This window comes from Natator depressus, chromosome 6 (genome assembly GCF_965152275.1).
Source record: "Natator depressus isolate rNatDep1 chromosome 6, rNatDep2.hap1, whole genome shotgun sequence".
Lineage (NCBI taxonomy): Eukaryota > Metazoa > Chordata > Testudines > Cheloniidae > Natator > Natator depressus.
Genome location: NC_134239.1, coordinates 110,120,894 through 110,134,252, shown reverse-complemented (window position 1 = coordinate 110,134,252; position 13,359 = coordinate 110,120,894). Strand labels below are relative to the sequence as shown.

At 41.1% G+C, this 13,359-nt stretch overlaps 1 protein-coding gene across 2 annotated transcripts in view; it reads right to left on the bottom strand.

The window, feature by feature from the left end:
- The window catches only part of TECPR2 (tectonin beta-propeller repeat containing 2), a 66,168-nt gene that overhangs the window by 25,754 nt on the left and 27,055 nt on the right, over nucleotides 1-13,359 (bottom strand). For both annotated transcript variants that reach the window (XM_074956268.1, XM_074956269.1), the window contains exons 11-15: nucleotides 12,628-12,801; nucleotides 9,891-10,071; nucleotides 8,437-8,578; nucleotides 5,951-6,191; nucleotides 3,066-3,155 (exon numbers count right to left, since the gene is read on the bottom strand). In XM_074956268.1, the coding sequence (XP_074812369.1) occupies nucleotides 3,066-3,155; nucleotides 5,951-6,191; nucleotides 8,437-8,578; nucleotides 9,891-10,071; nucleotides 12,628-12,801 (828 nt within the window). The remainder of the gene's footprint in view (nucleotides 1-3,065; nucleotides 3,156-5,950; nucleotides 6,192-8,436; nucleotides 8,579-9,890; nucleotides 10,072-12,627; nucleotides 12,802-13,359) is intronic.

Below are 13,359 nucleotides of genomic sequence, written 5' to 3'. Positions count from 1 at the left end.
TAACACTTTGAGAGTAAAAATTAGTGTTTTTACATATCCACACCCACACCCCTGTGACCACTTCTTTCTGTCGTCCTACATTGCTTGCAATCTCTTCTCCCAAATTCAATTGCTGCTTTGGTTTTTCCCCTGTATGATATTAGCACTTGTTCAAAACCAGACACTCCTGCCTAAGCAAAAGTTGCTAAACAGGCCTATCCTAAACAAAGGAATGTATGTGTTTACCTCAATTTACATATAAGTAGTAAACAGGTCCTCAAGATAGCAGGAGGAGGAGAAGGCAGGAAACAGAATAATTTGCATTTTAGTGAACAAGTGGGAGACCAAAGAGCACAGAACCTCCTTCACCACCAGATTGCATGTTGTCTTCCTCACTGTTTGGATAAACTTTACTTTGAGGGGTAACCTTCAGAATAATCCACTTCAAAGGTTCATTGGACTATAGAAGAAAGTGGCAGAAAACCAAGTTCTCTCTTTCACCCAAGACAACAAAGGTGCACTTTTGGGCCTCTGGGAGTGATCCTGACCAAGGAGTGGATCAGTCACCATCTTGCTGGAAGACTGTGGGTGAAGGAGGCCATCTTAAACAAAGCCTTGAACGAGAACATGCTAGGTTAAATTTTAGACGCATGTTTTCATTTTTATTTGCTGGTAACGATTCTCTCTCATACATGAATACACTTAAAATCCTACCTTCTTTCATTAATAAACTTGCTTTATTTTAAATCTAAACCAATCCAGTACTTTATTTAAACTGAAGTGTTTGGTAACTCCAGTTAAAGCAGAAAACTCTTGAATATTGACTCCTTAAAGGGACAATGGACCTTAATATCCCTCTGACTGTTCCAGGACAGGGCTGGACATTTCAGAACTTATGTTTCTGGGAAAAGCTGGAGCTGGGGAGTCACTATGCCAGCTGTTAACCAAGGCTGGTGGAAGCCAGTGGAAATCTGTGGTATTGCAGACAGGTTCTAGGATGGGCCTCCATCCTCCATTTTTCTTTTGGGTTAAGAAGTAATGGGAGTAAAAACCCTTCCCCATGTTGTGGAGGAACCTGTTCCACAGCACCTAAGTGTAGAAGACAGTTTACTTGTTAGAAGGTGCCCATGAAAAGGGTCCCTGAACAGGGACAAGGAGGGAGGGAAGTAAAGGGAATCAAGTAGCCCGTGTGTATGATTTCTAGGGTTCACTTGTCAGTGATGATGGAAGACCACGTTGAGTAAAAGGGAGTCAGACAATCCCTGAATGGAAGATGGATGGTGTCATCAGCTCTGTAGAGTGGGGAAGTTCATTCAGATCCTTGACCAAGCCCTCAAATTTGTTGCTTTGAGTATAAGATTAAGTAACCAAACTGGTAAGCTAAAACTATGCTAGTAAACAATTTTAACGCTAAGTGAGCTAACTTCATGACACTTCTGGGAACGTCATCTCAGGATGGTTGAAAAGGAACTGAGGGGGTCAGGTTGTGTGCATGCTAGATGAGGTGTCAATGGTGCTGCGAGACTGGGATCATGCATGCTGAAATTCTCCAGTCAAAGGCACTGAGATGCACCAACACCTGAAGTGGAGGTGCATCACTTGAAAAACACAAACCAACCAACCACAATTTGCACCATGGCAGTTTTCTGCTTGATATACAGTAAACTGCAAATTACAGCTTACTTTGTCTACTGGTGGCTGGTCATGAATGGCGGGAACTGAGGCAAATACAGATAAGGCCTTAAGCACCTTAAATATTTCAGAAGTGTTTCCTTAACATGAATCCACCCACCTGCCTAACAATATATTGGACAGATTACTTTCCAAATGTATGCAACTAAGGGAAGGTTTATATGTTTTTTAGAGAAGTTACATTTATGCTTTAAAAATAAAATAGAATAATAGTTTTTTTCAGTCCCAGAGACAAAGAGGAAAGATGTGGTTAAGGCACTGGACCTAGAATCAGGAAATCTGGAGTTCCATTCCCAGTTCTAAACACAGGATCTTGATTGATTTGGAGCAAGTTATTCTCTCTCTCTCTGTTTCTCCTTCTCTAAAATGGAGATATTTCTTTCTCAGAGGAGTGGTGGTGAGGCTCAGTTTATATCGGTGATGCTGTGGTGAAAAGTATATAAATAAGATACTTTTAAGAAACCACCCTATTTTATTTTTATGCCATGCTGCAGTCTTCCAGTGACGATGATGGCAAAAACTGAAGGGGGTGTCAGTTCACTCGCTGGAGAGCGTTACTGACTCCAATAACCTAATAGGTTAGGCTACCTAGCCTCTTTCCCTCTAACTGGGTGGTGCTGCTTTAAATGAATCGACTTCCCTAGCACCAAAGAGTCATCATTAGCAGCAAGTGTACAGATTAGAAACCCAATATAGAATATGGTATTGAGGGCCAAAATTAGCATAACAAAAAATATGGTAAAATCCAAATGGTTGATGAGAAAATGTGAATTACTAAATTTCTCCCATCTTCATCCATTAAAGCACCTCAATGGGATTTGTGGATTCATCTTGTACTACACCAAATGTATGGAAAGTGTCTAGCATATTGTGGCACCACACGACATAATAAATAAATAGGTCAGTACAAAATCTCGAGTCCTCAAATTGAGTTTTGCTACCAAAGCCTCCACTCCCCCTACCTCCCTGCCGATCTTTGGTGGTAGACCTACTGATCTCACCAACTCCTTAGCATCTATGCACACCACATCCATTACAGCTATATTTGTTTTTCCCTCCACATTTAGTGGCTCAGCACCCCTCCAAATGAGGGATATATAACTTCAAAAAGACACTAAACACTTTATTCCTTGCATGAGCCAGTAAGGATGCTCAAAAAGCAGCACACCTTACTCAAGGCCATTCCACTGCAGTCCCACCATGATTTATCTCCAATAACTTAGACAGCAGGAAATTCTAGCTTGTTCCAAAAATATGGGATTTCTGCACACCAATAGACAAAAACTCTGGATTAGTTCTGCATTATGGAACCTGTTAGTATCATTTCAGCTATCAACTCTAATGCATGAGGTCAGTTTAATTATGGTATAAGCTTATAGTGAAGATTCACTAACCTTCTTTAGTTGGAGCTGTGGAAGCTAACACAAAAGCCCATTTTGTGGCAGAAACAGTACCTCGAGGCACAATATTATTCCAATATGTTCCTGAAAAAGAGAGCAAAACAATCACCGCCATGAATCACACACTTTGCAACTTAAATGTTATGACAAAGTCTTTTGTTAGAAATATTTTTTAAAAGTTCCGAGGATTTCTGTTATAATCAACTATTAAATTTATTTGTTCTAATCAATATCTGATATTGCCGTGGCCAAAACACCTTATAAAACCAAATGACTATTTATTAAGATTGATTTCCCACCAGTTCATGCTCATAGGTTTGAGAGACTGTTTTCTTGTTTAAAAAAACGCGCGCGCACACACACCCACCATTTTTCATTAAGTGCATTTATGTCACTAGACAGTTTGTTACATCATCATAGATGAACACCAAATCAGCACATAGATGAAGTCATTGCAACAGGGATACTTTCAGGTTCAATGTTGAAACATTTGGCAACTGTTTACATTTGTGAATTACACCACGTAGTAATGAAATCTAAAGTCCAAAATAGAACTAAAATCTAGTGCAAAGATTGTATCTGCTGCTTCTCAGCCCTGTTTGGAGGTTCCCCTTTGTTGCAAGCTTACATGAAATGATCCGTTAGAGGTCACCTTTTGTTCTAAGCACTAGCAGCAGTTTTGACCCAATACTTACAGCTGAAGGTTGTGCTGACTCTTCAGCAAAATACTTTGTTTAGATTTACAAAGGTCACATAGACAAAAATGAGGAGGATGTTCTTTCCCATCAAATGCCAAGTTTGTTACTTGCAACCTTCTGCCCTTCCAGGGATACACAACTATAATTAACTTTACATGATCGGTAAGGCTAAGATTTAGTCATGGGTATTTTTAGTAAAAGTCATGGACAGGTGACGAGCAAAACACAAAAATTCACGGCCCGTGACCTGTCCATGACTTTTACCATAAACACCTATGACTAAATCGCTGCTCCTACGGCTCCACTGCTCTAGGGGGCCCTTGCTCCGGCGGCAGGGGCTGACTGCCCCCAGAGGCCCACTGCTCAGGCGCTCCCTGGGGCCAACCACCCAGGGCTGTCCGAGCAGCAGCCAGTGCAGCTCACCCCAGGGCCGCTCCAACAGTGGCTGACGTGGCTGGACCTGGGGCCAGCTACTCAGGTGGCCCTGGGGTCAGCTGCACTGGATGTTGCGCAAGTCACAAAGGCTGCGGAAAGTCACGGAATGTGTGAATTCCACGACCTCTGTGCCAGAATCACAGCCTTAGTGATCAGCAATGCCAGTCATTTATTAGTCTTGTGAAATGCAAAAGCCAGTATGTTGCCCATTCCCACTTAAATGACAAAAACAATGTTAACTTCTTGCGCTTATGGTCAAATCTCACCTAAACTGAACTGACTGGGTACCATACACAAACTGAAAGTTCTGCAGAGCAAACAAGTCACACTTCTCATTGGGAAGACAATATTCTTTTTTTATTAGACAAATACAATTCCATGCAGATGTTTCCCCTTTAAAGTCGGTATAAAATATTAGTAACCCAACAAGTAAAACAAATCTAAAAGAAAAACATCTGCACAACCTGCAGAGATCTCTTCAGATGGCTTAGATGTCAACCAATAAGCTTTCCAGCATCAGTTTTCTGCAAATCTTTTCTTATGCCTGTTTAAATACATGTCAAGCACTTCTATCTAGTTTAGTGCTTTAGGAATCATGAAAGCTACTCTTAAATCTTAATCTAATCACACACACACACACAGAGAAGGAACAGGAGTATTTTTTGACAGATTCTCTGTGTAAACACTGGGTACAGTACTACATAATCCTTCACATCATCTAATGAAAGAGAATCCTAAAGGAGTGACTAATCTGGCATTACTTGGCTACTATGCTAATATGCTGCTATCAAGAGGCCATCAGGTAAACTTTTTTGGTAGAATAAGACGACAGTTTCTATACCCAAGTTTAGTCACATAGCTTTAGGAACATCTCTCTCAAAAGGACAGAGAAAGAATACAGCTCTAAGCAGCCTTCAACAAGTCTAGAGAAATCCTCTTGAAAATTACTTTACTGTTTGAGCAGGACTCTTCACCTGGTTCCTTCAAAAGAGGGAAAGTCTACTTAGAGCAGTACATTGACAGAACAAATCAGAATGGCTTGAAGACACAGCTGAAAATGCACCTAGACCTGCAGATGAAGCCAGGATTGCATGAAATGAGAGCACAAAGGTTAGAGGCTTCTGGCAGTAGATCAAATCAGTCGTGAGCTACAACATTCATCAGCCAGGCTAAAGTCATTAACTGTCTTGTCTTAGTTGTCTTGTCTCAGCATGTTCTCTCATTGAATCATAAGTAGTAATCTATTGCTCAGTTTCCTAGACACATTTCCCAAAGTGATCACTATATTATTATTATTACTTGTATACAGCACCATATATAGGTAACATAGTACCTAGTAGCCCTAGTTATGGACCAAATCTCCATTGTGCTAGGTGCTATAGTGCATGATATCAATATGTAACTCTTTTTAATTCAAGATATGGGTGCATGCACTGAAAGAAGCAGTATGTTTGTGGAAAGCATAACAAGCTTGAGCAACAGGCTCCCAAACTTGCCTTCCTCACAGTACTACTTTTAAAAGGGCAATTACTCACACCAAATGTTAAGACAGCATCCCTCATTACTGTCTGCATCCCCACTCTAGTTTAAGGAAAGGAAGCTTTTGCAACTTGCTCTTTAATTTGCTGTGGCTGAATTTTACCATGGGTAGGCTAGAGGAATGGTAAGGGGTGCAGAGTGGATGCGCTAGTTAGTTTCTTTGATTTTTAAAAAGAAAACAAACAACAGGTGTAAAAATGCACCAACCTATTAGACTTCCCTTTGCTACATGGAACTCGTTTTTGCCTGAAGAGATCCAGACCCCACTACTGTTGACTCCAAGAAGGCTTGGCTGACACTGAAGCTGCTGTGACCAAAATGCCATTCGAAGTTTCTCCGCCACCTTCTCTACTGGAGCCTGGGCCGCTGTTGCCACTGTGTGGGTAGCATGGATTATCGTCTGGAAGAGGCTGCATTGGTCAAACACGACGTAATCTGTAATGCTTACCTGGAAAAAAAATGTTCTGGATAATCAGTTAAACTAGGGATGAGTTACAGGACCTTCCATAAAAAGCATGGCAAACTAGATATGTTGCACAGGTGATGCATGGGGGGAAGTGCCCATATTTTCCCCTTAGCCCTGCTTCCTCCCCTGCAGAGGAACGTGCCGGACAAGAGCAGTGACTTAAGGCACTCTATGACAGTCGACGAGTTTGCCCACATAGCCTGCATAAAGGGAAGGCAGGGGGCAGCTCCCGTTGACTCACCACACAATCCACGTGGGGAAACTGACCAGCAGGCACAGAGCGCCTGGTGTTGGTGCTCACTCACTTCCCCCTCAGCACCCATGGGGGGCAAGGAGGAATGTTTTGGGGAGGGGGAGAAGCCAGGTGTTCTCTGCTAGCAGGTAAGCTTCCCCCTCATGATCAGTGTAAGGGGAGGGCAAGAAAGCAGTGACCCAGGAGAGCCAGGCAGCTGAACTGCTTCCCAACCATCTGTGCAGTGTATAGCCCAGTTGAGTGACAGAGTGAATTACTCTTGGGGGAACTGGAATTCTGCACCTGGCTCAGCTGCTGGTGGCCGGGAGGAAAGAAGGGAGAGAAGAGAAACAGGACTTCCTCTTCCCCTGGAGCATTTGGCACCAGGTCAGATTCACCCCAAGAAACCTCCCAGGTTGCAGGAAGCTCCGCACCCCTCCCCCGGTTCCTGTCCCTATCACTCCTCAGGCATGGGGGCAGGGAAGGGGTCACTGTCTGGGGAGCTGCCCCCCACATCTGCCCAACCCCTTTGCATTCAGACCCCTCCATGCACACACACCCAGAACTTCCTCCACTAAGCCCCCCATGCCCAGACTCCCCTGTCAAGCCGCTCCCACACACTTGAATCCCTACCCCATCTAGCCTCACCCTCCGCACCTGGATCCCCCATGGAGGCCCACCCCCACACACACCTGGATCCCCCACCAAGCCTCACTCCCCCACACCTTGCCGCCCCAAATATAGAAGTCAAACTATGCTTATGATAAAAAGATGCCTCATCTGCCTTCTGCATAGGGTTCAGGAGTATCAGAAACAACGTTCCGGAGTGAACCTCCGGAACCTCTCTACTGAGTGAGTGGAGGAAAAAACAAGCTTGATTTCTCTTGAGTTTTGATGGATTTAAGTTTTAGGAGCCTTGATTACAAACCAGAATCACATAACAGATAACAGCTTCCTATATAAACAAAACAAAAAAACAACTAACCAAAAATAAACACCTGCCCAAAATTTCTTAGTATTTTTATCTATTTCAAGTACTGCAGAACTCTGCTGCACCTGAAGTCCCCTCATTTGGGGAATGGTCAGAGAGGAAAAAAAGAATCTCTCCTCTGAAATTGTCCTGGAGCCTGGCATATAGTCCTGGATCTTCATATAGCTTCATTTAGCTTCCCCAGAGGAAGACTATCCATGTGACTCACGTGAGCTGTTTGAATTCATGTTAATGGCTTTCAGCAACTGCTCCCTAGGGGCCCTCACCTTATATGGTTAATTGCCCAAGCTCCATTATAAGCAACTAAATATAACCATGCTTTGGAGCATTCCAAAAAAGGAGGCAATTCCTGCTTTTATGGGAATGTGCATGAAGGTAAGACAACTTACTGATTAAATTAGATGTCATCTCAAAATCATGTTGTCCATGCTGCTCCAATATAAGATTCCATATACACACAGGGGAAGATATTTTTGACTAAATCACTCAGGAAAGACAGGCGGACGAGTGGACAATCCGCCTCCTCCAGAGATGATCAGGGGAACAAAGACCCAAGAACATAAGTAAGGATGTAAACAACATGATCAGGGATTCTATACTGATTCCCGAGAATAAGCCCAGTAAGAATTGTTTTTGTCATCATTTTCCCTCACAGGCTCTTTGGCTGAAGAAAGCAGTCCTGTGTGCTTTGGAAATAGTTCGATTAGGTGAAAGCAGCCTCCCTGCATTTTTTTTTTTTTTTTAAATTTGGCTAAAGGAAACTGTCCTGTCACTGTTTTAATTTTCCTCTGGCTGATACTGGAATGTTTTTAGCTCCTTTCAGGGACCAGATTTAAAAGGGGCCTCAGCACCCACAGCCTGGTGGTTCCATTACAAGTGTATTAATAATACTTGTAAGCCTTCAAGCAATTATTTCTTGATATTTTTAGGTCGGGGTCCCTGCAAGAAAACATCACAACGATGGAATGGTGGACTTTACTGAAAGCTGAATAAGGAGTACATACTTGCCACCAATGGTCATCATCTCCTTGTGGTTTCTTTGAAACCACACCAGTTCTGAACCACAGATTTCCATGTATGTCCAAAGCCCATAACGTCTGTTGGTCTCCAAGAGTTATACACACTGGTTCCAAAGCTTGCATTTCACTGCAAATGCAAAAGACATTTTAAAATACATAACACATTAAAACCTTCCTTAAAACCTTCAAATTGAATATGAAACTAGAGTGGAAAAGAAGTTCTTCATATGGTACTACCAACGTGTAAATTAAAACACGTCTTTGAACACATCTCCAAGTTATCCAGTAACAAACGTTATTATACTTTGTTTCTCTCTATTGTGACTAGAACATTAAGAGCACGGACAGCATAATCTTGAACTGGTTATGACTATACAATAAAGGACAGAAGCTGACCTTGATTACAAAAGCCTCCTGTATGAAACAATCACACATCTAAGCTCGGAGAAAACTGATCACTATAAACAGTATTTTTAAAAATCAAAAGTTAAAGTTGGCAATCCTATTCTGATAGTCACTTCCAATCTGCCTTCGAGAATAGCTCAGAAATCTCAATTTGCATTGATTTGAACGGTCCTAAAAAAGTCAAGTCTGAGAACACACAGGATACCTGGTTTATAAGTCAGTCTTGTGTATTTACATAGAAGACATTCAATTTTCTTCGATGTAATAATTGGATGCAAATTGTAGATTTGAAAATTAGTTCCCCCCCCCTCAAATCTTTAAAAAAATCAATTACAAAGGTCATCTTAAAGTCTAATGTTAAAGTAATTACCTATTGGGAAAGAAATGGCATTGATTTATGCAAGAATGGACACATTTCCCTACATTTTACAATATAATACAGGATGTAACTACTCTCTGGATCAGAAAGGCATAACAAACTGGTCTGTTGCTGATAAAGCTAAAAGCAGGAATTCTGGTGAAAATAGATACAGAAGTAAAATATACTACTACCCAGTGTATCTGAGGTGAATTTGGGGGTAAGATATCCAGTGCAACTTCTAGTCTTGTAAGTGACTGACTGACAACGTCAACTGTAAACATATACATGTACTCTTGAAAAATAAACTATTAAATATTTGGAGAGCCAATTTAAATAATGGGAGCACCATTATTGCACAAATGAACGAACTAAACAGTATTTAGTATTAAAAAAGGCCTATTTCATTAATTCCCTGTTTTCCCTCCCGTACATGCTTCTGTTAAACATCCCCCATTCACCACCAATAAATGTCTTCCAAGTAGTGTCCTTTTTCGCCCACTGACTGATTAAAGTGTGACGTAACAAGATGCACTGATAAGAGTAACATAAGGATTACAATTTGGATGCAAAATGCTTTATAAGCAAGAGATGAGTGGTTCAATTACCATAAGATGAAATACCCAGGAACGAAAGCAACCTTTTCTGTCATTCTGATTAAACACTGCCCAATTACCTGACAATATCACACTTCCATTGTTCTCCTTCAGGACAGAAGCTGCTCACTCCCTCTCGATAGAGAAGCACCCGTTGCTCAGTCAGTGCCCACACGACATTGTTTCTGGATGTAACTTGAGATAGCGGATACATGCAATCAACCTTTACTGCTCTGGCACATGGACGATCCACACTCAGGCCTGGAAACAAAACAAAGAAGAGAAGGAGTAATTAAGTTGTGTTGTCAAATCAGGTAAGTTAGAGTACAAAGGGAAAAATTCAACAAGCATGTTAACATTTTCTTGTATATTCACTTTACTGTACTCTCCATTGACTATTAAGATTTAGTGTAGAAATGTTCAGTTTATACTTTGTTAACAAACAAAATGTACATCAAACTAGAATATTTAACTCAAACATTTTCAGTTTAGTAACTTCATGGAGAGCCCACCATTCTCATTCTGCAGTTTCCTCTCCTTCCCTCCTCCAAGTAGCAGAATCAGGAATCTCCATTTATAAGATGGTCATCAATAAACAGACTAGAAGTGACTTGAAATGATTCAACAGGTGAAAGATCTTGTAATATCAAAAGACGTTAGACAATTATTGTACACAGTTAGACATCCATTCTTCCAGATTGCAGACCTTCCTGTCCAGAACTATATACAAATTTGATTTTCATGTCTGTGAGAGAAAGGCTCAAGAGAGAACTAGCTTTTTCTCAAGTTCTCAGGCTTCTGAAGAGGTAGCTGATTGACTATCAGTCTAGGGGATACCAAAAAGGAAGTTATAGTAGTCAGCTTCTAACTTTGGGGCACAAGTTCCCGGTGCAACTGTTAGATGGGATGATTCTCACCCTACAATTACTGTCTTTCTTCCTGGTTGCTTTGTGTTAAAAGAGAGAGACACTGAAGGATTTACTTTAGCATCTAAGTCTCTCTATGAATCCACAAATGATAGAATGCAAGCTGTTGTCGTTAAAGCACCATCCAGCAGGAGAGGAAAATACTCATTAAAAATTCCACATAGCTCTCAGTGTATGGAACCGAACTCATTCGCTACCATCGCTATCACTGCTGAATAGTAGTGCATGGTCCTGGGCAAGTTGTTTGATTTTGCTAACTAGTCAACCCCATTAACAATGTAATTTAAAAGGAGGATATCCTTGAAAATATGCTGGATATTTAAGTTTCCTCAAGTAGAGCAATTACAAAGAATTTATATATATTTAATTTTTTATTACACATACAGATTAGATATACATGAAAAAATTGAACAAAGAATATGATCAATTTTAAGTGCAAGATAAGGCAGAATTGTGATAGCCATTTGGAAATCCTGTCATTCCGGCCCCTACCCGGGGGTTCCATTACTCTGCCCTCTTCTGGTTCCCCTCCTAACTCTCAAATAACTTCTTCAGAGTGTCCTTTTGAGGGCCCTCGTCCCCACTCCAACTTTCTGTGGTTGTTCCACAGGACTCTGTCCTTGTTCTCCCTCTTCTCCCCCGTCTATGCAGAGATGGGTTGTAATCTCGTGTGTAAACACAAATTCAGCCACCATCTCTCTATTCCAAGCCTGTCTTCTTATGTACAAATGAAAATACAGGCCTCTTTCTGACCTCTCCCGTGGATTTCTAGCCACCAGCTCAAGCTCAATATGGCTAAAATAGAGCTCTTAGTCGTCTCCCTATTGCAAAACGCCCCCTCTCAATCTCTGTGGACAACACCACCATCCTTCTAGTCACTCAAGCCCATAACCTGCATGTCACCTTCATCTTGAACCTCCCTCTAGGTCCTCAAATTCAGGCGGTGTCTAAATCTTGCTATTCTCTCTGCATAGGGCCCTTCCTTTCCATCCACACAACTAGAACTCTTGCCCAGGGTCTCATCATCACATCTTGATTACTTGATTACAATATCCTTATCTCCGAGCTTGACAATGCAGTCTTACCCCACTCATATCTATTCAGAATGCTGCTGCAAAGATCATTTTCCTAGGCCATCATTTTGACCATTTCACCCTTCTCTTTGCATCCCTCTACCGGTTCCCCTTTCTCTATCAAATCAAACAAACACCTTGTCTTTAATTTCAAAGACCTGGACAGCCTATCCACATCCTCCCTATTCTCTCTCATTTACTACTCAGAGGTCATCTCCCACCTCCGATCAGCCCATCATGCCAAACGCCATCACCCACTCGTTAAATTTTCAAACATCTGCATGCTTTCTTCCTTGCTCTCTCACATGCTTGGGAGAAGCTCCCCGCAAAATGTCTGTAAAACCACCTCACTACTTACATTCACAACCGTGCTTAAAACCCGCCTTTACTTTGATGCCTACAAAAAGCCTGGCAATGGTTAAGGTGCTAGACCCCAGCCTATCATACTGACCAACACAGTGTCACATTGTTTCTTGGTTGTCCTGTCTGTCTCCATCTATTATCTCACCTTATATTCAGATTATAAAATACTGAGGGCAGGGACTGGTTTTTTTTGTTCTGTATTTGTACAGCACCTAGCACAATGGGGTGCTGGCCCATGATTTGGGCTAGTTACTATGGTAATACAAACAATCTTTCCCTGGCTTGTATTATAACATCTCATAATTGATTCCCAAGATAAAGGATTTCTCTGCCATGAATAAGTAACAGTTTTATTCTGGATTTGGAGCATGGTTTAAACCAAATCATGATGATTTGACAGATTTACACACTTCTGATTTTCATTTACAAAAACTGTAAGGCAACAGTTTAAATACCTGTTTGCAGATACAGATCTCCATTAGTTCTGATAATCCAGGCAGTGTCATCACTTAAAGCTACAAATACTGTCTGAGGTAAAGCCTCATACCAGTGGCGCTTTCCTTTTATGGTTACTTTTCCACAGGCAAATGCTTTGTTAGTTTTCTGTTCAATCTTCCAGAGAAGAGCTCCTGTATAAAAATCAATGGTGGGTGACCAAATATTGATTGTAACTTTATAGACAGCTGGTCTACTGTACACACAACAAAATGATTAACAGAAAAGATTAATGCCAGCCAAGTTAACAGAAAAATGCAAGATTTAGCATATCTTTATTAATCTTACATAACATTACATTTTAAAAATGTTTTAAAGGGAGACAGTTACCAGCTTTACAGAGAGTTGCTGAACCATATATATATTGCCACAGACTAGATCTTACTGAAAAATGTTTTTAACTCATTCATTCTCTAGTCATGGTTATTTTCAAAATATCAAACAAACATTATCCAGTGCCAAATGAAACAAATATTAAAAGGCCAAATTTACAGATGGCCCAATGCTAGCTTCTGAAACACACCTGCTACTTCTACAGATGTGCGTGCGTGCGTGCACACACACACACACAGAGTCATACCATAACTAATCCTGTGACTAATCACAGTTGTCAGGTTAAAAAAAATTCATATGCAGCACAAGGCAAGTTTCTGTAACATATATATTCTCTATTAGCTCATTAGCAGTAGTAA